This window comes from Stegodyphus dumicola, chromosome 8, assembly GCF_044657685.1.
Source record: "Stegodyphus dumicola isolate Sdum_Otavi_A_Nest chromosome 8, ASM4465768v1".
Taxonomy (NCBI): domain Eukaryota; kingdom Metazoa; phylum Arthropoda; class Arachnida; order Araneae; family Eresidae; genus Stegodyphus; species Stegodyphus dumicola.
Window position 1 is genome coordinate 129,285,597 of NC_140775.1, and position 27,363 is coordinate 129,312,959.

A 27,363-nucleotide genomic window follows, 5' to 3' on the forward strand; every position below is an offset into this window, starting at 1 on the left:
TGTGATCGAGAGGTTAGTGAAAACGAAAAAATTTCGATTGACAAGTTAGTCGGTATTCTCGGCACAGCAATTAACGGGACCTGAACAGCGGAACTTTGTAACTGAACAAGAAATTATGTCTGTTTATAGAATTAAAGAGAAAGTATTATCACATAAAACGAAGCAACTTAAACAACTTACATTGAAAGAAATGTTTAATAAAGTAAACAAATAAATATTAGGCTTTTTTTTTTTTTTTTTGTAAATTTTGATACCCTTTACATCATAATTGTTCTTTATTTCATATATTACGGTTTCATATTTTTAATTTTAGAATTTCTGCATGCCATCTTACGAGATTTAAACTGATGATCTATAATCCGGAAAAATCGATAATCCGGAATCGCCGAAGTACCGACGAGTCCGGATTAACGACTTTTGACTGTATTATCAAAATTTGTGAAAAAAAATTTTAAGAAGTATATTATAGTTTCTCCTGTATTATCACACATTTAAAAAAAGTATACAATTTAAAATTTCTGATGAAAAAATGGTACACAAATACCTGTAAAATGCCAAAAGGATATTCACAATAAGCGATAATATGCCAATGCATATAGTAACAGGCATTATTTCTGATAGCAGACTCTTAAATTCTGCAGAAGAGAAGGCTACAAAGAGTAAATGAATTATTAATTAAATTTTATGCACTTATTATTATTTATATATTTATTTTCTAAAACAATAATTTTACTTCAAAATTCCAAAATAAATTTAAAAGGTTTAAGTAAAGATAAAAAACAAATAATAAACAGGCATATATAATAATAAGTAGAGTCGTTAATTATATACAATAAAGCACTATGTGTACATTATTCATTTATATGTTGTTTCATCTCAGTTCCAATTCATTTCGATGTATGTTAAGAGTGAAAAAGTTTATTTATATGACACGCAATCATTTCTGTAATCTATTCATTAATATTTCTTTTTGAAGCCCAGAGTTTTTTCAAAAGTTATTTCTTAGCTTAGACGTTGTACAACTAAATATAACAGAGAGAAGTGCAGGTCTAAATTATCTTATATTGAACAGATGATTAAATCTAGCTGATAGATGCATTGGAGATTGCTTGCAGGCCTGAACAGATAGAGGAGTTTGCTGACTAAATAGATTTATTTAAGGAAGATTCCAAATTTCTGAGTCATTCAGCAAATATGCTTTAACTAATTAGTTGTAATTAGTTTTGTGCTTTTAATGCTTTATTAAGACTCATAGTGCAAACAACACTTAAAAAATTATTTCTCATAAAAAAATCTCTAACAACACTTCAAGGTATGTTCTTAAGGGGGGCTGCATCTATCTTAAAAGGTTCCTTGGGGGAGTGTTAATTTATTTAAGATAAGGATTAAAATACAAGTATGGTTATTAAATATTACACAGTTTGAAATCCTTTAAAAATTAAATATTAAATTTTTTATAATACAAACAGTATTTTAAGCAAACTAAAATTAAGATGATAAAATTAAATTTGTGTAATAGCAGTAGCATTAAAATTCTTCAGCTAAAAACATACTTATCACATTCTTAAGCCAAAATTTTGATTGCATATCTTTCTCATTTATTTGCCCTTTTCAAATAAATGTTTGGAGCAATGCACAAATGACGCTTTACCAAATTAAAGCTTAATTTAACATACTTTCTATGACTAAAATAACACCATGTATTTCAAGTATCTCAAATATTAATTTTTTGTATTGAAAGTTTTCAAAATGCGAATAGAGAATAAAACTCAGAATTATGCTTAGCTTATTTTTAAAAAAATCCTCAACCACATATTTACCACTATCTTATCGGAGAAAAAAATATCAGGTTACCAATTTTACTATCCAAACTCCAGTCAGGCTGCAATCTGATCGAGAAAAATTTTATAGTTCCATAAATAAGGCCTATATATGTTAAATTTTCCACAGCTAGTGTAAGAAGTTTTCTTGTCCATCTCAGGGCAGCACCATTTGATGATTTATTAACTAAAAACAAAACAAAAAACCTTAATTAACAAAGAAAGGAAAATGCAATTATAAGCATTAAACTTTATTTTCTTAAAAAATAAATAAACATTAACCAACTGGTTAATGACAAATGTTAATATACAAAATTTTCACAGAGGAAACACTTTGCTTAAAAATATTTATTTAGGTTATGAAAGGTGACTATTTTTATTAACCCGCGGGAAAGTGCATGGGGTATATCACACCCCACCTCTACATAAAAGTGGAATTTTCCTAACTTGTGAAATTGAAATTTTGTGCTGCATTCAGTAGCTAAGTTTCTAGTTGTGGTTGCCTTTCAGAACTGCTTTTTCTTTGCCTGTAAGCTTCAGAAAAATATTTATTGTTTTTTTTTTTTTTTTTTTTTTTGAATTGGGGTATGACACACCCCACGCGCCTGTTCGCGTAAGTGTTTTTCTGACTGAATATTTAGTTCAGAAATTTATTTTTAGAGCATAACAGTAAATATTTCTACTCAAAAGTGATTTTACAGTATTTGACATTAAATTCTTAAAGATTTCTAACCGCATTATGGTAAAAAAATGACTCCTTATAAATTGGAGATGCAACGCCTGTAAGATTTATTAAAAATATTTGAAAGTGATGAAGATTACATTTCAGAAACTGAAGATGAAACTAGGAATACTTTCTACACTGTTTTGGTTTCGAAAAAGAAAAAACATTAATTCCTGATGTTGTAAGGTGTTTCTTCCACTTTCCTAGCATGCCTTTGTGGTGTTTAATGAAAAAAAGTATTGAACAAAGATCAAGGATTAATACTTTACCAAGAAACTGACGTACTGCACGCAAAACAAAAGCAGAAGTTTCGACGAATAATTCAAACGAATACATGAAATTCAAAACAACTAAGTATGAAAGATGTGATAAATTGTTTGCCCTCATGCCAAGAACAGAAGAACATGAATGGAATGTTTAAAATGTGAAAACATTCTGTGCCAAGAACACATGAATATATTTCGTTCAAAGTGTAAAAAAATAAAATAAGCATTGTGTATTAGAAATGCAATAAAATTTAGAGGCATGATGTTTATTTTTTTATTATTTTCATTTACCTTAATTTTAACTCTTAAGATTATTTTGAAAATTAATTGTTTGAAACCCAATTATTATTCACGTATTTATAATACACGAGAACAAGAAAAACAGCTTTACAATTAAATAAAACTATTTTTATCGTATTTTAAATATTGGTGTATGCGATACTCCACGCGCCCACTCCAGTAACTTTTCTTGGTGCAACTTCTGCCGGGTTAAATGCATCATACAACTTAAAAAGTTTAATCTTAAATTTAGCTGAATTTGAGACCAAAATAAATTCGAGACTACTCAGCTTAGCTTGCTAGTTACGATATCTTTTGCATACAGTCGATTCATCTAAAAAGTACATTTGATATGAGCATAAAGATAAGCAGTCTCCTTCCACAGTCTAAAAGATTTTGCATATATTCTGTGAATAATTAAGTTTAAAATGAAATATATATATATATATATATATATTTCATTTTTCTTTTTATATATATATTCAGAGGCTAAAGAACCAGACAGTTATATGCAAAAAAATAATCTGACTGATTCAGTTTGTTTGGAAACCTTGCAAATTTTTTTCCTCTTTCATTTCCACAAATATAGCAACAACTAAGAATTCAAGGTAATATGCATTGCCCACTCACTTGTTAGTAAACTAGATGAACTACACTTTGCCATCAAGATTGATAACAGAAATCGGATGGCGAAAATGGTAATTACAGCAACCATGAAATTGGTTAACAATACTATCCGGAGGTATTATTTTGCAAGCTTTAGAAAAAATGGATTGAGACTAAAGATTATAAGTTTTAAAAACTATTTTTTTTTTTTTTTCACACCACGAATTATTCCACAGTTTGGAAGCAGGGGACAAAAGCACCAAAGAACTACTTTCATAGATTTTTAAATAAAAATTTAAACATAAACATACATTATGCATACAACATGAAAATGTTACCCCCCTAAAAAAAAACGAGAAGTAATATGATGACGAGAAATTTGAAATTACAAACACAAAAATCATTCTATTAGTAAAATAAAAACTCTTTTAAAATTTTTTTGATTGAAAATTCTATATACTATATCTGCCAGCGTATAAGATGCACGTTTTTCTTTGAAAATAAGTCTGAAAAACAGAGTGCATCTTAAAATGTCGATACTACGTCTTATACGTTGATACTCAGCTTTTGATTACAATCATTTCTGGAAATTTCCTGTATTCAGAGTTATGCGATTATTTTCCTTGTTTCCTCGCGGAGTGTGGAAGTATTAGTTACGTAGAGTTCAGTGAATGCGCATGTGCTGTTATCAACAATCACAGCTGGGTTCATTTAAACTTTCCAATTTTTTTGAACGACTTTTAAGTGTGAGAAATTTCTACTGTTCAATATTCTTAAATTGATTGGCAAGTTATTACTCAAAATAAACTTTGGCATTGCTAAAACATAGCATAGCATACAAGCTACGTGCGATTGCGCATGCTAAAGAACATGAAAACAGGGCTGCAAAAAGACATTTTGGGCCACCCCCAACTGAGAAAATGGTAAGAACTTTGTAAAATCAGGAAGATTTTCTAAAAAAAAGCAACTCACAGTAAACATATCCTACAAAGGGGAACTGCACAATGGCCTGAACTTGAAGCACAGCTCAATACTTGGATTTTAAAGCGAGACTTTCAGTCTCTAAAAAAATGACTATTCATCAAGCGAAAGTGATAGCGACTGAATAGAGATTGCTGATTTTACTGTATCAACATCATGGTGTTTGATTCATGAAGAGACACCAGCTATGTATGTGGGCTAAAACAAAAATATTGTATAAGATACAAGACAAATATGAATAACTTGCAGAACAGCTGGATGCACTCTTCAAATTTTGAAGTTTCACCACCACGAAGAAGGAAGAGGCCTAGCATTTCGCAAGTTTGTGAATGGGTCAAAGCTTCATGGGATGCTCTGAAAATAGAGAGAGTGGTTAAATCATTAAAAAGTGTGGCATAAGTAATGCACTGGATAGTATAGAAGACAATTTATTGTACGAGTTCTCAGATGATGATTTAGAAGAGGTTTCAAGTGACTCTTCATTTAGCTCTGGAGGTGAGTGTCTGGGTTTTGACGAAGAAGATCAAAAGATGTTCTTTCTAAGATAGATTGGGTATTTGCAGAAAGTATTACTTTGTATTACTTTACATTTAAAATACTGTAAATTCATTATAAGGATCAGTAATAAAGTTTCATCCTTCAAAAATGTGTATAAAAAAGGGGTTGCGTCTTATTGGCTGGTGCATCTTACACGCCGACAAATACGGTATTTTCAAGTAAAAGCAACTGTGGGCCTTTTTTGCAGTTTGTTGTTATTACTTTATTAAATCTAAAACTCTGCACTTTCTTTGATACTTATGGATTATCCCATTAACTGTGAAAGTGTTTTATCATTGAACCATGAAAGTCAGCAGAAATCTTTCCAAATTTGTTCCAGTCGTTCCTAAGGAATTCTGAACTGTGCTTCTATCTGCAACTCTTAAAATAAAATATTCATCAGTCTATCTGCAAAATCCACCAAATAGCCACTGCTGAAAGAGTATTGGGCCTGCTTTGCTTTTATGTTTCTTAAAAAGGCTTTCATTGATTTATATTATTTTGTTAAGCATTATGATTTTAGAAGAAGCTCTGTTTAGAATGTTAGAAGCACAAATTTCTCACAGATAACTGTTTTAAGCTACTACTATTTTGTTGGCCATATCCAGCTGTTCTTTTCCCATTCAACTGATGTCAATACTCTTGAATAGCTGTAAATCCACTGTGAACTGATTCCATTTACCGAATGAATGATTAGTGCTCTAGTGAAAATGGAACGGCATTTCTTTAACAGCTTATCAAGAGTTCTTGTTGGGAAGCGTGCCAAAAAATTTGATTTCTCTTGTAAACACTAATCCCCCCCAACCTGGCAGGGCAAAGATCTGTTTAAAGCATATAGATCATAGGAACTATTCCACGGATTTTATGCTGTTAGTGGTTCAGAGCTAGTCACAGATCTGGGTCTTTCAGAGTTGTGATTATTCAGTCTTTTCATTGCTCCTGCTCTAGCCATGGATCTGATTCCAAAGGAGTCTTAATTAATCTTTAATCACTCTTTTCACTGCTCCTGCTCTAGCTGCAAATCTGGCTCCTGCAGAGTTTTGATTATTTGCTCTTTTCGCTTCCTCGGAGCTGTTCCTTTGAGTTTCATTTCAATTCTTTGAATACTCTGTCATATATATTGCTTACATTGTGCTATGCATATTAAGTATTACTTTTTTATACAATATTGTAGTGAAAATTGCTCCTTTCACCTGAGCTCCTCATAGCTTAGCAGAGGAGACACGGGACTCAAAGCCCGATGGTCCCAGGTTAGAAATCCATCAACGGCAAGATGCCTGATACAGTACAAAGTCCGTAATCCGGACTCGTCTGAACTTTGGCAATTCCAGATTATAGATCATCAATTTAAATCTAGTAAGATGGCATGCAGAAATTATACAATTAAAAATTTGAAATCGTAATTTATGAAATAAAGAGCAATTATGATCTAAAGGGTATCAAAATTTACCCCCCCAAAAACCTTAACATTTATTTGTTTACTTTAGTAAACGTTTCTTTCAATGTAAGTTGTTTAAGTTGCTTTGTTTTTTTGTGCTAATACTTTCTCTTTAATTCTATAAACAGCCATAATTTCTTGTTCAGTTGCAAAGTTCCACTGTTCAAGTTCTGTAATTGCTTTGTCGAGAATACCAACTAACGTGTCAATCGAAATTTTTTTGTTTTCAATAACTTTCTCTGTTACTTACTTCACTATCAGAAGCATGCATGGGTAAACGCTTTACTGGCTTTACGCTCATGCGTAGTGGATGCATGAATCAAATGCGCATGCGTAAGTTTGTGGCTTTGAGGTCCGGATTATAGATCATTCCATATAATGGATGTCCGGATTATGGACTTCGTACTGTAATTGGTTTATATGTAAATTTCCTTCTTGTTAATGTTATCTTATTTATGTAAATTTCCTTTTTATTCTTCCAGAACATTTTGAGTCTGGAATGTTTCAGCATGTTCGCCAGCTGTATATAAGTAGTTCTTCATTCAGTTCGAGTTAATTAAAAGTCCTGATTTTAGACTTGAGTACTTGCCTGTTCATTTGTACAATCCCTTCATCTATGTGACAATATTACTGTAATATTTATGTAAAATAAATTATATGTTTATTTATTTACTTATTTTACTAACATCTTGCAATCAAAAGCTTTGAATTTCTCTTTAATGTTCTTTAGTATTAGTATACTATTAGTGAGCGGTGTTAAAAACAATTGATTCATTTTGAGCTAATGGATCTGATGTGATCCCTTAGAGGAGCGGTTTTGACCATCTGTCAGATGAATTAATAGGAGTGTGTTACAAATGTGATTATATAGCCCACAAAGTTAATTCTTTTTTCAATGCAGGAAAAGAATACAGCAATAACAGTTACTATATGTGTATAAGGTGAGAATTTTCGGAACATTTTTCTAAATCTAAATTACAATGGTCAGCTTATATATAGATCTGCTAATCTCGCAAAAAACATAGATACTTTTCCATTAGCTTAATGCGAATTGCCTAATATATCACTTTTTTATTTTTTAATTTTATGAAAAAGATCAACTATAAATTAAATAAGTTTTTATGGTTTTGAAATAGTTTATATTGCTGCTTTGCTGTATCATCACCAAAATGGAAGAAAAAAAAAACCAGCACAGATACAACAGATCATATGTAAGGCAAGTGATTGAAGAAAATGTCCTAGCTTCAGGCAGGTTATCGGAGTTAAAAAGTATCTGGTATTTTACTTTACAATAAATTCAATTGAAAATATTCCATTCGTTTCACCTATTTGACAACTTTTTCACCCTCATGGTGACATGTTTAGATGTTATGAGGTTTTTTTTTTTTTTTTTTTTTTTTTTTTTTTTTTTTTTTTTTTACATTTTGGCTTACATATACAGGTTTTGTTTTATGCATGGATAAGCTTGTATTTGGAAATATATGGTAATTTATATATTTATTTATAAAAACAAAAGGCAGTTTACCGAGAATCAATCAGAGTTATAGCAAACAGAAGTGCAGATGTTGTGCATTGTGACGTCATGCTTATCTATAAATGGTGATAAATCATTGTGCTTGGTATCAGTTATACGACCAAGGAGAAAATAATGTATCCTTTTTTGAGAAGGGAAGTATTTCATTTGTTAAAATTACAGTGAGCATAAATGAATGGCAAAAAAACTCTGCAATTTTTAGCAGCTTCAATCTTTGTGTAATTAAATACCAAGAGACAATAAAAATGCATTTTTCATACCAATATAATTAAAAAAAACAAGGATATCGGATTAAAAAAATCTACTTTTACATACATACTTAGAAAAATAAAAGAATTTTAAATAATTTGTCATTTATTATTTGCATTGGTAACTTAAAAAGAAATAACTGTTTAAATAAATTCATATTTTTAATTCTTTAATCAGTTCACTATTTGTCCCGAGGGAGATTCTTCATGCACAAACATTTTCAACAGTATGTAGTTTTTTATTTCTATATATTTTAAAAGCGTACTACATAAAAATTAGCTTCTTTCAAAGACATTGTCTCACCCTTAAAGTTCTTTCAATATTTCATATTCGAAATGAAATTAAGTAATTGAAAATAATAGACTAATGGAGTAGCGGATTACTTTGGCTTTGTTATGATCACATCTGTGATTTTTTTTCCTTCATTTTTATACAAAGCATTAAGTGGATTAAAATATACATAAACCTTATGCCTTTAAACAGCCATAAAAAAACTATATAAACAGTAAATATTTTATCATAAATTCTGCAAAGGGCAGAAATATTCCTGAGTTAGACTCAACAATGAAAATACTTATACTGTAGCATGCTACTTCTTTTATCAAAGAATAAATTTCACAGATTAAAGAACTAGAATTATCTATTTTTCCTTTCTCTTAATCTGAAGACATTTACCCAGAGCCGTTTTTGTTGCTACTCCTAAATTGTTCTAATTCTTATTTTATTAAGAATATTTTTATGATCCTTTTAGTAATCCTTCCACATCTTCTCTTCTAACTTCCAAATTTAGGGGTTTACCCAGAGCCACAATATCATAATATTAAAGACCTCAAAATTATCTGCCTGCAACACACAGGGTTCGCACACACTTCTTCTGTACTAACTTCAGTAAAATATCAGATAATGGAAATTTCATAATTTTAGGACCATTGATGAAAAAATTAAGGACCTATCAAGCAAATAAGAACTGAATAAACTAAAGCAATTATCTACTACTTAACTTTACTTTTCTAATTTGTAAGAATACAATAAATCTGTTATTAAGATGCATTATTAAACATAATCTAATATTTAACTTAATTATACAATAAATTCAAGAATAAAATTAACTTCATAATATTTTCAAGTAATTAGCATAGTTATAAAATTACTTGAAATATTTATATTTTACATTTATAATAGTGCGACATATTTTAAAGAAGCTTAATGGTTTATAATTTAAAATTTTACAAACATCTTTATATTGATTCTTCCTTTTGTACCTCATTTTGTCACATAGTCACTCAGCCCAGATATGTATGCAAATTTCATGTAATGTGGCAGAAATTAAATTGTGAAGTAAAATAATAATGAGCATGACTCATAACAGAAGCTTGGCTGTTACCACTGCATAGAGACAGAGATCAGTAATGCTGACTGGTATGGTTCCAAGTGTTGAAAGTCAGCTGCATTTTGTCTAACCTAGTTAGTGTTGTGTTGTAGCTTCATGTAGATTTGCTCGAGTTACAAACCGGTTAATATACAATATTTACATAAAGTTTCAATAAGTCGCCAAAGCACCAGAGATGATAGGTCCTTTCATATTATTTTATGTTTCATTAGTGTAAGGAACAATGTTTTACATTAATTTTTACATTTTTGTGTTGCATCCTGCATTTACAATAAGAATTAAGGAAAGGAGATAACATCTAAGGGTGAGCAGTTAGTTACAAATAATTAAATTATGTGGTTAGATAGCATTACTCAATAGATTTATATGGTTACAATTACATTATTTTATTTCTAAAAAAATATTCATTAAAAAGCATTAAGAACATTTTACAGCAGTCATAATTTATGAAATTGATTTTGAAGTGATATTAGTTTAACTGTATATTACAATAAACAAAACAATTAACTATGTTTTGTAATAACAACAGACAACAAAACATTTATATGTCTTCTTAATTTGAAAATTTTCTGGATACTTTAGCTAATTTACAACAGTTTCCTTCTTTTTAGCATCTTTTCTATGTTTATTTGTTTCAATAAATACATCAATGTTCCCACTAGTCTCTGCTTCATTACCCAATTTCTTAATGTTTCAACAATGTACCTTTGAAAAATAATTTTCTCTCTCTTTATAAAATAAATTTTTTTCACCGAATTTTCGCTTCATTTCAAACTTTTCAGATTTAATTAAAGATTTCTGTTATTCTAAAGAAATGCTTGCACTTAATGCACAGAAGAAATGATATAAGGTCAAGGCCAGCACCAGAACCAGTGTGGCAGAATTTCTAGAATTTAGGGCAGGCACTGAGGTACATATAGTGCACTGAGAAATATAAGATGAATCTTTTAATAAATTGTTGTTTTTCAATTTCTTTGTTTTCCTTGCTTGCTTCAGTGCTTGTGTTTAGTTGAAAGATAAGAAAATAAACATGTTAAACTTAAGCCTTCTGGGATCAAAAGGAGAAAATTCAAATAATTTTGTTTTCACCGTTTTCCCAAAAATTCTTTAAAACATGAAAAATTCATCACAAATTTCCTACAAAATATGTCCATTATGTGTTGATACCATGAAGACATTTTCATATCGTCACATTTTTCTGGAAATTGTAGATCTATAAATCTTGTCTTCTGCCTTTAGACGTTAGAGCTCTAGGATTTCACTTTATAATGATAAGATAGTAAAAACACTACTCTAAAATCAAATTAAGAATGAAGAGATAATTAAAAAATTCTTTGTTAAATTAGTCTTTGCACCGTATCAATGTAATGTAAAATTTAAAATGACAAAATAATCTGAGCAAGATGATTAAAATGTATTGTAATTGTAAATACTATTGGAAATAAAGTGGTGACATACCTGGAACCGGCCGTCCGACTAAGCTTAGTAGAAAATCATCATCTACCAAGGACAAGCACATTACAATAGTTAGCAAATTGAAGAAATTAAAGTTCCCTGTCAAAATGATCAAAATCTGGAAGAATACCTGGAAAACATTGTTGCAAATATTGGGATTTAAAAAATATAATAAATCAAGTTCGTATTTATAACCAATTACAAGATAAATTAGTTTTTAACAACTTATTCTTATCACCACTTAAAATTTATAATTATAGTGATCATACTACTTAATATGTTTTAAACAAATTAGCCCATACAACTGTTTGCCTAGAAAATTTCAGAATAATTTTCCCCTTAAGTTTTCAGTAATTCTGATAACTTCTGAAATGTTTAAGCTATTCCTGTAAAAAAAAAAAAAAATATATACATGAGAGGAATTTATATTTAAAATAATTCAATGAGTAATTCAGTGAGTATTTGTTATTTTCAAGTGTACAATCATAAACATAAAGCACATTTTTAATTTGTTAATCTTAGTTTATACTTTAACAATTACTAAGTATAAAATATTTTTTATTAAAAAGCATTAATAAATTCAAACTAAAAAGTACCACATTCTTATTTAAAAAACTCTTTTCTAATTTTCAAAGAGCTAGCTTGTTCATCGTAGAAATGTTACATGAAAATACATTATAAAAATGGTACACAGATTTTCTCAACAGAAGTTATTACTGCTAAGTGGTATAAAAGCAAAACAACTTATAAGTTTCTTGAACAACTTTAAAATCAGACATGATGCACAAGCTTCATTTCAAAGGTACTTTTATTTTAAATTTATGTGGCATTAAATAAATTTAACCTTGCATAATAAAATTTTTAGTGTAGAGTTATCACAAATGTTAGTATTAAAATTATATGCATACCTCTATAATTTTGAATTTAATAATTCACTAATATTCTGATTTTTCCTAGTATGAACTATTCTAATAGTTACAACATTAAGGAAGAAGTATTAATAATTATAATTCTCATTCTTTTAATTTTTGAGCTTTTGTTCAGAAATGAACCTTATTTGGAAACATGTATCTACACATATTAATATAATGGAGCAATAAAATAGATATTCTTACATAACAATAATTTTAAACAACTTGTACTGATTATGTCAATAGCCTGAGCCAGCTATTTTTAAGTATACTGGGTACTCAGAAAATATATGGCAGAAACATAAAGGCAGTGAGAGAAGAATGAAATAAGCAAGCTTTATAATGGAAAGTCTGTGCCAAAATAGCATGTTGTGGTGGTACAGGGCACTGTTGAATGGAAGATAAAGGCATTAATCTGGCATAAATTGTCTTTCCCCATTAAGATTTTGAGTGGTATACACCACTACACGAACATGAAGCTTGCCAGGATGAATTTTATCTATGGGGCTGTGCTTAACTCACAGCAGCTACTAAAAACAGGAACAATGGACAATTCCTTACCTCCTTTAAGCAGCTGCTCTATTTCTATCTGATACCTTACAGATACAATACTTGCTGGTAAGCTCTGCTTTCAGATAACAATGTACACCATTGGAAATCTGCACGTGGAATAAGAATTCACACTAGCAGAATGCTTTTATCTTCTTCTCAATAATACCCAGTATTAACTTAATGTGCCATTTGAAAACACACATTCCATTACAAAATCTGTTTCAGTCTACCTGTTTTTACATTTTTCGCCAGATATTTTCTGAGCACCCTGTATATAGAATTATATATAGAATGATCATAACTAATATATTCCTGTTTATGCCCTGTGTGAGGCACAAACGCTCAAAAACGTTTAGGAGGTAGATCATATATTACATAGAAATAACATCCAAAATAATAATAAAAATAGTTTCAAACCAAAGCACCTGAAAGCTTTGTAAACATCATTTTTTCTCATGGCATTAAAACTTAAAATGATACCGCACATTTCAGTTCTCTTGTATTACTGAACTGTTCTACTGATGAAAGCAATACCATATGAAAAGAATTTCAAATATATTTTTTTCTAATGTTGATCTACATTGAAATACAAGATTTAATATTTTCCATTGCAAGAGCTTTTAAATACTGGCAGAAACAAAGAACACGAGAAAAAAAGTAGCACAATAAAAAAGTGGATATTGCACTAAAAATTGGGTAATAAACCAGAGATAGCAAAGAGTAAAAGCTCACAGCATACGAAATCAACAGAAAATTATTCTTAGGAAGAATTATATCCTGAAATGAGAAACTGATGCAATATAATAGGAAGTGCAATGGTGAATCATCATACTTTTTAAGCTAAACTATAACTAAAAATTTAATATTCACAATTAAAGAAAAATGTTAGTTGGGGAACATCCAAATGTATATGAAAATAATCATTTCAACAAACAATTCTATTAAACTGTATGGTATCCAGTAAAGGATACTGATCTTTTAAATGCAGCTAAAAAGCAAATACAATTGTTCAAAAAATGAAATTAGACATTAAAAGCTGGTATAAAAGCAACTTGCAATGATAAACTAGATCCACATATTTTTCAGAATTTTGTTTAACATAACAGGTAGGTATCATATAGAAATGAACAAATGTAGGCTATCAAAATCATTATACTTACTATTATAAAGTATTGCAAGAAAGTCTTCCATAAGCAAGAAAATGTTGAGTTTAAGCAGATTTAAACTATATTTTAGGCTAACCACTGGCAAAGACATACAAATGTAGACAGGAAATAAACAAATTAGATGATAACTGTTATATCAGGACTACAGTTCATTCACTGAACTACAGTAATTGATTCTCAAAAATTTATTACCTGCAGTGCCTGCATTTCCTGAAACAGAAATTGTAAGAATTCTTTCATATCTTTGCTGTGATTCGCAAAAAAAAGTTATAGAAATAATTCCAAAACTCTCATTTTGTTGCCAAGTTTGAAACATTTTTAAATCCAGTACCTTCCATTCTATGATAGCTTTCAGAAAGTTGCAAACAATATCATACGCACAAAATTCCACAAAACAAAACATGGTAGAAATTAATTATATAAGGAAGAGAGACTTCCATAGTAATGCAAAACTAATACAAACATTTTTAATATTTACACATATTTGTAACTCTGAAATAACTGTTATTTCATGCTAACTTACTTGAGCATAAAAACTAAATAATCTAAGAGAACGAATAGGTGAGAAGAAAAGGAATGGAATTGGAATTTCAATCACAAAAGTTCCAACAACACCCAATTTCAATAGCCATTTTGGTAAATGATGAGCATACCATGCAACTGGAGTTGGAATGCATTGGCTTTCAAAATGATAATGCAGAGCTAAAAAAAAGAGGAAGATAATTTTTAGAATATTATTATATAAATAACAAACAAAACACAATTAATATAAAAGACTGAAAAACTGACAATACCTATATAACATTTTCTGCTATTTATTTCTAGATCATATGGTAATAAACCGTGATTAGTTTTATTTTTAAACACTTTTTTATGTGGTGACTAAAATTACACAGAATTTTAGAATCCCCAAAATGACTGAAAATTTAATAGTTTATAAAGGGTTATGATTATAAAAATAATAATACATAAAAGAGAAATATATTACCAAAAATATATTATAAAAATATAACACATAATAATTATAATGAGATGTTAATGTTCTTCAAGTAAATGCGGTTTACAAACACATTGATCTTCACTTGATATACAACACTAACTATATTTTGTAAACATTAACTAGTTCCAAATACAAATAGTACTGGTACCTACTATTTTAAAATATAGATTAGAAAAGATTTTTTAAAATCTTTGGCATACAACAGCATTTCAATGTAAATAAATTTAGCCTTTTCACACATATATTTTAAAAGCTCAAAATTGTATTAAACATGAAAGAAATAATGAAAACCCCTCAAGACCTAGCCCATTATGTCATGAAGGAATTTGGTAAGAAACTTGTAATGTCAGTGACTAATTGATTAAGGGAAATTCTTCAATTAAAGATAATTTATAAATAAAGATCCCATTAAATCACTGCTTTGCACATTTGCAAGATAAGAATTTACTCACATATATTGGGTCATCCAAAAAGTTCTATGGTTTTCCAATAATAAATTGCAATGAAGCAGTACAAAAATATAAAATAATTTCCTGGAATAAGCCTTTTCTGCGACTTTTTTTCATCTCTCCAGTATGTGGAAAATTCCTTTCTTTAATAATTAGATTTATACATAAAAAAATTATCGAGATGCTGCTTGAGAGTCTCCAAAGAAGTGAACTTCAAGCCATTCAAAGAATTTTGAAGTGACCTGAAGAGGGGACTAAGTCTAGTGAATCCAAGGAGGCCAAGTCTAGTGAATATGGGAGGTGACATAAAACATCCCAGCTATATTCAATATGTCTCTGTCTGACATCCATCCAAATGTAAGATCAAACATTATCATGATGGAAGACAACATTTCAACAACTGAGCAGTTCTGGGCACTTTGCTTCAATTTCTGCTTTTAAAACAGCCATTTGAGAACAGTATTTTTCTAAGTTTATATTCTGATTTGGTGACAACAATTCATAAAATAAAACTCCTTTACAGTTTGACCATACAAAAGGCCCCTCTTGATGTTGACAGGAGGCTTTTTTGGGTTACCTACAACCTTTTCCTCGTAACATTATTGCATAGTATCCATTTCTCTTCTCCAGTGATGATTCATTTCAAAAAAGGAGCTTTACATTTCGTTTTCAGCAAATAATCATATACCAAAACTCAAGTAAGCATATTCTGCTCTTTTAAAATATAGGGTTGAAGCAGCTTACATACCAAATCTTCAAATGGTCATATACCATATTTTTTTTAAACATATAGACTGCCTGTTAGTTTCTGAACTGTATAAGGTGGATTTTCAGCTTCTTTTAATAGGTCCTTTTACATACAAAGGATAGCCATCCAGAGTGTACATCATCTTCAAAGCTTTCCATGCTTAAACTTCTCAAACCACCTTTGAACTATGTCATCAGAAAGAGCATTTGGTTCACATACAACAAAAATTTTACAAGCAGTCTGATTAGCAATTCCCCCCCCTTTTTCAAATAATACAGCATAATATGATGAAATGAATTTCTAGGTTCTCCATTCTTAGCACTCCAATAGAGGGGGGGGGGAACTATGTTACAATACATGCTAGAGTTACACAATATGAGCAGAAAAGATCCTATTTAAACATACGCTTTGATTGAGGTCACTTCTTATCAGTAGTAACAAAATAATTAGAAGAAAACATACTTCAATTTTGAAAACCCGCAAACTTTCTGAATCACCAAATACAAATACGCAATTTTCACAAAGTGACATGCCTATTATTCACACGTGTCAATGCAAAAACCTACAGAAGCATCATTCTTCTGATTTTATAGCTATTTAAGCTGAATTACAATTAACTGTGAATGGAATATTTGGACACAGATTAAATTACTGGCTAAGAATACAGATATCTTTATTGCAAGTTTTAGTCTGGATTTTGAGCTCAATTTATTTTCATTATGAGTTAGTTATAGACATCAATACTGTAACAATATTAAAAGAGTAATGTTTAATAAACCAGTACAATTGAGGACTTGACTGATAGTAAACAGCTGTTATCATTTTAAACAAAATTATTTCAGTAAAACAAGAAAGTAGCTGAAAGCGATTTCTACAACAAAACTACTAGACTGCTTTGTATTTTATACATGGTCTATTAATTTGTGAAATACTGGAACATTTATAGTTTGTCACAGGATCTTTCTTTATATTTTATGTGTTATTTTTAAAAAGACATTTCCTTCTTATTTTTTTAATGATTCCAAAAAACCTGTCATGATCTGTTAATTATAAAAGTAATCAAAACAAAATATTTTACAAAGCATTATCTTACGATTAATAAACTATCTTTTTAAAACAGAAGATTAAAAAAAAAAGCCTTCTGATTATGTTTTTAATAACATTAAGAGCAAAAAATTACCTGTTAAATCCCACCATGTAGGACACATGCTCGTTAACTTTACAACACCTGAAGCAAACATAAATCTAAATAACAACCACCGAACAAGCCACATAGAGACGTTATCATGTGCACGAGATGGTAAAGATGACATAAAACCGCTACGAACAGAACTTTGCAGAAATCCCAAGGGTGCAACAACAATAGTAATGAAACCAATTTCCAATAATAATGTATCCCTGAAAAGAACATTGTTTTAATTTAATCTTAGAAATATGATGTATTCCATACTTATAAACTATTTAGCTGTATATGAAGATAATTAAATGAAAAATAAAACAAAGTGATTTCTTAGAAAATCGTTAATGAAAAATAAAACACAGCGATTCCTTAGAAAATCATTTAATTTCACAAAACAATGTAATACACACAGTTTTTCAAAAAACATATTAATATACCTTTAAGAATAACCAATTCAATTAAATTTATTGAAATAGATGCTTTATAGCAAAGTAGTAATGCTTTGTGAAGAAACTATGCATCAATTTCTCTAAAATTCAAGAAACATTTTATAAGAATTTTGCATTTAGATTCAATTTACATATAAATTATAAAATTAGATGGATCTTTTCTTTAAATAATTACTAGATAATGTTTTGATAAGGAGACTCTTCTTATATTTTACAAATATTACTGAGCTTGGAACAAACTATAATTAACATTTATAATGAACAGTAATGTCATTTTTAATTATAACTGCAGTCAGACTTTTAAAGGTCAAAGACTTTTTGGGTTACCCAAAATGACCAATCCAATTTTTGAAAAGCAAAATTTTATACTCAATGATGTATATTTATTTAATGTACAAATTAAAAAACAAAATTCTTCAGAGCTTATAATGTTATGTATTAATAAGGCATTATCTGCATTTTTAATTGATTACAGTGAGCAGAATAGCTTGGTTTTTCCTATCTGGCTTTCTAGGTCATATTAGAGTCTCGTTCTCTTTGGAAGCAGAAACTAATGAGCTCTAAAAAGACTGTATGAGGAATTATCCTGATGTCTTACTGATAACAAGAAATCAGAAGAAGGGTGCAAAGAAGCCTTTACTCACTCAATATGATTTCACACATGGTCCCACTTGGGTTTACACAAATCAAACACTTTTGGCTTAACTTGAAACAGATAACGATGAACTTAAAACAAAATATAGCAAATCTAGTCTAATGGCTTAAAGGATAATTTATGTGCAGGAAGGCTCTAATTTGTAGAAATCGGCAAAAAACAAGCCTAATGGTTAGAAGTACTCAATATGTTCTAAAATCAACTTCAAAACCCTTCTTTAAATAGTACTTTCTTGTACCTCATTTGAACCCATGCACTCTAGCTTATTAAAATTCTGGCAAGAAAGAATGAGTGAAAATGAGGCTGAAAAGAAAGTTGTTTTAACTAAAAATTAACTGTTAGCAAAACTAAATATATCTCCACAACATCTTATTTTATTTGACTTTTCCATTTTAACAGCACATAACTATGCCACCATTTCCTACAAATATCCCAAAATGCATTATCAACACTGTGGAGATAGTAACAGAAGACATACTGAGTCAAGTGTACAAAAAATTTTATCACCTCTAAGTTTCATAGACTAGTTTTTATTACTAAAATAAGTGAAAGTCAATTTGTCAGAGATAAAACTTGATATCACTTAACATATGTTTATAAATTTAAAAAAAATTGGAATTGGGTCATTTTGGATAACCCTAAATTCACATCAAATGATGACAAATGATTCTGTAATTATATAAAATGAAAATAAATTGCATACCACTGAAACCACAAGAATGTTTGACCAACCTATTAAAAAAAGTATAAAATTAGGTAAAGGTAAAATAACAGTAAAAGGAAATTACGAAGCAAAAAGTAAATTCGGTGTTTTCTGGTAAAGGATAACATTGTCTTAAAGTTTTTTCCAAATATAATAAATGTATCTCTTAAAGTAGAAATTTCAATGAATGAAGAACCATAAAACAGAATGACATATATTAAAAACTTTTGTGATCCACTGCTTTTAGTCAGTTATTTTTTTAGATGATCGTACTAAAATAGGTTGTCATATTAACCATTTCTTCTTTTTGCCATTTTACAGCAAATATGAGATTATAAATAGCATTTTAGTAGTATCCTCTACGAAATAAACAACTAACTAAAAGTGATAATTGCACACTACATAATTACCAAACATTTAAATTAAAAGACTGTCTAAGATCTATTCACATGAGGTCCCCCCCCCTTTTGAGTACACATGTGTGTGTCTTTATTTTAATGTTCCAGATAAATTCACATAAATAAGAATTTACTGTAGAACCAGTACCTCAATGCACATATCCTTTCCTAAAAAACTGTTGAACGCATATTGTCTTATACTGGGCATTTTTACAAAATTTCAATCCAAACATATGCCTTATTATATTTAATAATTTCATCATATTTTATTAAAAGAGACTAATTTATCATACTACCAGTAACATTGAAAAATATTCTTTCTCATTTCCTCCAATATTATATTACAATACCTTGTCATCTGGTAATGCAAAGGAATATAACATCACTCCTCAAAAATACAGTCATTGCCATAAAAATATGTGCTCCATTTGAAGGAAATGTCAAAATCAAATGAAACTTTACATATATATGTGCATCCTTGACTAAAGTAAGTGATTACAAAATCATCATCACTTATTACAGAAAAAAACTAAAAATGAATGAAGTGTTTAGTACTCATCTGGGCCACTTCTAGACTGAATAAACAATGCAAGAGGGCAGGCACTGAGGTATGTAAATCCCACGCCATCTCATTCTACAGTTGCTGTAAATGCACTTCTAGCTCAATGAAACTACTAAGCTGTCCAATTTATCATCCCAAGTGATCACAAGCATTCACGATGTTAAGTAGGATAGGGAAGGTCGTTAATGTAAAGAAGGTACTTCTGTGACACACTTGCTGTATGTAACTGAGCACTATTCTGTTGAAAAATGACTGTTGTTAACCCTGCCACGAGTGGCAACACATGTTACTGAAGGAGATCATGAATTACTGCTGGGCTTTTAAGATGCCATAATTTAATATTAGAGATAACCCCACACCACCACACAAGCTTGCAGGAGAGGTAGATTTCACTACTGGGCTCGCACATACATACACAGTTGTTCTCATTACCTAGATTGAATCTCTAATTGTCACTGAAGACTACCTAGTTTCAGATGGTTGCTGTCCAATGCCATCGAGTGCAACACCATTCCGGAGGTCCACACGGGTGTCAATGCCAGGACAAATAATGGCACCTTAATACCAAATTTCCTTCAGGCAGGCAACTCATGATAGTGCGAACAGATACAGAGGTCTGTATGAAAACAGCTGCCAGTATGTAGATGGAGGACAATGAGGGAGTTGTTAAGTATGTATATTGGTTAACATAAGTCTTCTTGTCTAATGATGTGCCGATGGTGTCCTTACCTGGCTGCTGTGTACACAACCTCTCTCTAAAATCCACTGGTTCCAACACCTGCACATAGTAAAGCCACAATGGCATAAGTAGTGGCTTACTCACATAGCACACCACCTGGCTTCTAACATCACAATGATTTTTCTCTCAAACTCCAATAGCTGATTATACTATCTTCAATGGCCATGTAACAGCTTCCTTTCAAAAATGTTACCTTCTACAATAAATAAGGTTCAAGCAAAACACCTTTTTGGATTTTTTTAATGCATACCTTTTTTTTATTTGTCAATTAAAACGAAGTTCCAATGCAAAATGATGTTTATATATCTAATCACTTGCAAATCTATCTAATCTTCATGGCAAATTTCATTATGATTCAGCAATTATTATTAATGCAAAAATTTTCATGGCAATGGGTGTATAAGATTTAAAATTTTCTATACAATAAAAAGAACAGCATTTATTTATATCTAAAGGCACAAGTATGTGTCACTTTCTATGCATAAACTGTTATTACTTTTTTGAAAAATTTATTAGTAAATATTTTCAATTCACAAATTCTAGAACATTTTTTACTTATTTCATAACTTAAATTCACTGAAACTGTATCTGCATGATATCTGATCTAAAAATGCCAAAAATTTACCAATGAAGTCATAGTATTTTAAATGATATATTTGATAGATAATTCCATGCATCATGATATTTTACACCCAATAATTTTTTTTTAATATATATAAACTGCAAATCGTCCTATAGGCCAATCTGGAATAAAACATTAAATTGAGTCATAATCCAAACACATTATCTTTAATATCTACAAAGGTCAAATTCTTATGTAAATTTTCAAGATGGATAACAAACATTACATCAAAAATTATAACAGAATCTTCAAATATAGGATTTTATGAAACCAGATCTATGCACACGTCAGTTACTTTATATTCCCATTTAATGCTTTAAAAATTTCAAGCTTAAATTATTATTTTTTAAAGAAATCTCTAACATGTTTAATTTTAAAGTTTATTGCAGAGCTTAATTTTTCAATGAAAAGGTTGAAAATATTTCTATTTGGACACAATTTTTCAACTTATTTTTTTAAAATTAAGCATAAAACAAAACATTGAAAAACAAAAATTCCATCAATTTAATATATACAAGTATCCTTATCTAATGAAATTGCTCTTATGAAAGATCTAAATTAGTACCTTTTTAGGTTTGGGGAAGAAATCCAAATACAATTTTTCCTTTTAGGGGGAAAAAACATTACTGGGATTAATTATGATTAGAAAAATCTATAAATAATTACAAAATAGCAAATGGGCTTAAAGTATCCCCCCCCCCACACTTCCCTGTTCGCAGTAAAGGCAGTTTTGGAATCGCGAAAAATTTTGGGTATCGCATTTCAATGAAAATATCCGATTTGACCAATCTTGAATCCATTTGAACAATGTTTTTGTATGACATGTGTACGTATGGACAGAATAAAAGACTTTTTTTTTTAATCCAAAACAGATTATAAAATGGATTCAGGAAAGATATTTTTTCATAACTTCTGTAGGTATGTACACATGCACCTACATATGTGCATCACAACTTAAAAACGAGTAGAATGCTAGTAGAATGCTGAAATTTTGTATATGGGATTGCTATAACATGTAATTAGTTATGCACCACCCACTTTTATTGCAATCGGCTGCCCCAAGCCTTATGTTAATATATATATATTTAAACAAATTTAAATTCTTACATATTTAATTAAATATGTATTTAAATTTAATTTTTTAAATTAAATTCAATTTATTCTTATGAAACAATATCTATATATATATACTACCCGACATTAACAATGCAACACCAAGAAGGAGTGGCCAAAAACTTGGCAAACAATAATAAACATAATTTTTACAATCTTAAATGAGAGATAAAATGAACAAATAAATAAATACATTGTAAACAAAATCCCCAGCTGTACGGCTTTCCCAAGACTGAATTCTTATGCTAATTCGGTACAACTCTGATATATGCCCTAATTTCACCAAATGTGGCGATATGTGTTCTGTGCTGGTTTTTGGCGCAATTGTGTATTGTATGGCAACCCTGTTGACACTGAAAAATCTTTGGCTGGAGCTCGTTGGTTCGCGTCTGTGTCTGAGAAGATAGGGGGAAAGATAAAATGCTCGAAGTTGTTGAATTGAAGTTCGGCAAAAGGAAATATCAATGTGGCCATCCTCTTGAGGAGCAGTGGGTGTTTGGAGGAGTGCAAAGAAGGTCTGGGAGATTATTTTTAGTGGCTGTGCATGATAGATGTAAGGATTTGTGATTATTTGTGATTTTATTTATTTGTGAACCATAGTATGAATTTTCTGGATAGTGTCTCTGGCTGTCATATAAATACGATAGTGATTACGTGGCAGCATGTTAAAGGCGGTATTAAATTGGTATTTCTGCTGTTCGAAAAAGCCTTAATTCATGCTAAGTGCATTTTATTTTATTCTTGTTCTTACTTTGTAGAATGTTATGCTCATTGTTTTTAGTATGAATTTATGTTGTTATTGTTGTTTTTTTGAATTGTTTGAAATTTATTTTAGTTATTTTAGTTTATTTTGTTGATTAGTGTGTAGTGTCTAGATTGGGCAATTCGTAGATGTTTTTTAAAGTTGAAACAGAACGCTGTGTACATGGTATTCCTTGAAATTTATTGTTGTTATGTTAATTTATTAAAGCGAGGTGTGAATAGTTCGTAGATTCGTTCGTTGCCTAAATTGTGGAATTCGTAGATTTTTTTAAAAGTTTAAACAGGATGCTGTGTACATGGTATTCTTTGAAATTTATTTTTGTTATGTTAATTTATTAAAGCGAGGTGTGCGTAGTTCATAGATTCCTTCGCTGCCTATATTTTGAAATTCACAGATTTTTTTAAAAACATATCTCTGTGTTAAAATTTAATTAAAGTTAAAACATATCTCTGTGGACATGGATTCTTGTCAAATATTTTTTGTTAAAAACTTTACGTTTTTGCTATCTAAATTTTTTGTTTTGGATTTTTAGCTTAAATTGTGCGTTCAAAACGTGGTTTTTGCATGTACGAAAACCGTGTTTTTGGAGACATTTTAGGCTGAAAGTTTGAAATGTAGACAAAAAATTTAGATAGTAATACGGCAGCATGGAGTTTCTCGCCAAAAGTGTTTGGCGACTTGAGCGTGCATATCAGAGTAGTTTCGCTAATTCTACCACAATGTTCTGCGTATGTTCAACTGGATTAATTTTATTTATAGCTTACAGAGGAATTTAAATCAGGACTCTGAAATCAATAAAAGAAAATTTTGTTATTCTTTAGTAACTTATTATTTTATTTTCTATTTTTAATGGGGGGATTAAAAAAATTTTAAATAAATAATAAAAAAAAATATTTTTAAGAATCTATCCCTGCCAATGTATGGTTGTACTGCAAGTTGTCTGCCAAAAATATTCTTAATAAAGTTAGGGAAAAAAAAAAAAAAAAAAAAAAAAAAAAAAAAAACATTAAAGCAGTACCTTTAGTGTGGGTAGTAATCACCACCCAAATCTATGATATTTAGACAAAGTTTTGGGAGCTTTTGAAAGCTTTCAGCCCAGAAACTTGGAGGCTGTGATTCCTTCAGACATCCTCACAAAATGGAGGATAACACCATCAATAAGTAGCTGCAGGTGTGAAAAAAGGTAGAAGTCCGAAGGAGCGATCTCGGGGCTATATGATGGATGTGGCAGAAGATCCCATTTGAGTGTGTACAGAGTCTAGCCGGCGAATGCTGACACAAGTGGTCTTGTATTATCTTGATGGAATATTACGTTTTTTGTGCCAGAAATCAGTTCAATGCTTTTCCTTAATAGCAGCATCAACACAGACTAGCAATTCATGTACACCTTACTGTCAAGAGTTTTACCTTTTTCCAGATATTCCTTGTCGATAATACCATGGCAATCCCACCAGATACAAAGCATGATATTTTTATTAGCCAAATTGTGTTTGTAACATTACCTACGGGCTCAATGAATGCAGACCAACCCCCTATTCAGCCTATGTTGTTGAAGTAAATCCACTTTTCATCACAAGTGACAATCCGGTCCAGAATTTCACATGTTCACATGTTGACATTTTAGCAGATCAGTGCAGGCCTCAACACGTCTATCATTCTCTGCCTGAATCAGCTCATGTGGCACCCAGTGACTGAACTTGTACGTCAAATTCATGCGATGCATAGTGCAACTAATGAGCATGGCAGTCTAACATTTTAGTAAGCTCTGGAGTGGTTGCATACTGATCTTATTCCACAAGTCCTCACAGGCAGGCTTCATCAACATCAGTAGGCCGGCGAGAGAGCGCTCTGCTTCTTGAATGTCATAAGTCCTTGTTTTTTAACTTTCAGTACCAAACATTCAAAGTGTCATATGACATAAAATTAGTACCTAAAGTACACACACATGATTTGGTGACATTCTATAGCTGACTTTTTGCAACAGAAATGGAAAAAAAATGATGGTTCTAATCTAGTAGCTTGACAGTTCCATTTCAGATCCCTTGTATTTAACGTTAACAATAATTTCTTACAAATTTTACAACACAGTGTTCTAAAGCACGTTTCTTCTTTCAAGAGTCAAAAATAGCTTGACAAAATATTATTAAGCACGTCAACACAAACTGTTTGTGCAGCATCCTCATTTATAATAAAAAGAGAGGTGCACATAGAAAGTGCTGAATAACTTCAATAATAAAATTAATTTGCTTCTTCAATTAAAATACATTTTTTTAAAAAAAAGTTTGCGCATTTGTATAAGAACAAATGATATTTCTGATTATCTGCACCTCCAACAAAACGCCACAAGAAAGTATTAATGAAGCAAAGCAATAACATTGCAAAAATAGTTATGTAGTAACCCATAATACCACAAAAAAATTTTATTGCAAAAATGTAGATATGCTTGTAGTACATGTCTGTTTTGGCCACTGTGCAATGCTGAAGTTGTACGGATGATAAGTTTTTGCAGTTCTCTGATGTTTTTTTAAATGAAAACAGAATGCTGTATACACAGGAGGGAAAGTGGCAGGGGGGATTTTTGTACATTAGCTTCATGAAAAATTAGTCAGCAATGAGTTCACAACTGCTGCACAAAGTCACCCTGTGAGTTTGCTATTTTAAAGTGGAGATGTGAATAATTACAAAGAAAAGAAGGGGAAAAAAGTGCCGCTATTTTCCACAAATTAAATTTTTGTTTGTACATATGTAAAAATGACATAAATTACAGGCATTGCAGATTAAAACATTCTGGATTATCAGACCTTTTACTGTATTATCTGCATATTTATCAGTCATTATGTTTTGTTAAATATGACAAAGCAACTCTGGGGTACCTATGATGGAGAGATTTCTAAAGCAAACTAATTCATATTTATGTTACATATGGAAAAAACACAAACGCACTAATGCAGTTAGTTCATCACCGGGATTCCAACATCAATTTAATTTCCAATATTTAGCACTTTTACACACTTGGCCACTGGAGGGCAAATACTTATCAAAGCATTATTTTATGATTTAAAAAATATTTGTTTTGATATGAGAAATTTTTCTGAAGACATGCAAATGCTAATATGTTCTCCAAAATAAATTCACAGTAATTGCTTTTTGTTTTACACCATTTTACTTCATAAAAAGTGGATCTTTTTCATTATAGAATAACATGCAGCAAATAATTTTCTCTACAAAGACATATGTGTCAACTTGATACTTTAAATGAGAAAACATATTTTGTTGTCAATTAATTTCAACTATGGTAATTTTTTTTCTGTACATATATGAAATATCTATCTATCTAACTTTTAGGCTCATTTAAAGCTTTGCTTATTTCAATAAATAAAGAATAAAGCAGAATAGTACATTAAAAAAAAAACCTTGAACAGTTATAGATACACGCACAACCTCCTGAAATATTTGAGTTTACAACAAATGCATAATAAACATTATAAAATATAATTTAAACTAATTACTGAAAGGCGCATATAATTTTACGATCTTTAAAAATAAATTCATTCTGCATAAAGTTTTATAATTAGTTGCTTAAAATACATATGTTATATTAATTTAAACAAATAATTACTTGAAACAAAGAAAAATATAACATCCATAACAAAGTAAAATTTGTCATATCTCTCATTCGACCCCACACCATGCAGCCAAAGGAGACAACAATTCCTAACAATGCAATGAGATCCATCATGAAAGGAACATCAATGCCAAGGGCTGGGGCAAGCCATAGCAGAGTTGGAATTTCTTTTGCTTTTTGATGGACAACATCAGCTCCAGCTTCTGTTGAAAAATGTAATGAAATTAGAACATATTTGGTTAAAACAAAGTATAATCAACTTAAAAGAAAAAGTACATAACAAAGCAATATCACTATACACATATAAGTAATAGCATTATGACTTTAAACTCATCAACACTACACTTTAAACAGACCTAAAACTTCACATATTTAAAAGTAAGAGGTTAGACTCAAAAATGTGTGCATGCATTATATATACACTTAACACATATATGTATGTATATGTG

The 27,363-nt window shown here is 30.2% G+C and overlaps 1 protein-coding gene across 1 annotated transcript in view; it reads right to left on the bottom strand.

Annotated features, from left to right (window-relative positions):
- LOC118185351 (lipase maturation factor 2-like) overlaps window positions 1-27,363 on the bottom strand; it is a 138,899-nt gene that overhangs the window by 85,329 nt on the left and 26,207 nt on the right. Inside the window, exons 3-9 of the mRNA XM_035355193.2 lie at window positions 26,909-27,117; window positions 19,093-19,121; window positions 17,286-17,503; window positions 14,432-14,610; window positions 11,283-11,409; window positions 1,855-2,007; window positions 545-650 (exon numbers count right to left, since the gene is read on the bottom strand). Of these exons, the coding sequence (XP_035211084.1) occupies window positions 545-650; window positions 1,855-2,007; window positions 11,283-11,409; window positions 14,432-14,610; window positions 17,286-17,503; window positions 19,093-19,121; window positions 26,909-27,117 (1,021 nt within the window). The remainder of the gene's footprint in view (window positions 1-544; window positions 651-1,854; window positions 2,008-11,282; window positions 11,410-14,431; window positions 14,611-17,285; window positions 17,504-19,092; window positions 19,122-26,908; window positions 27,118-27,363) is intronic.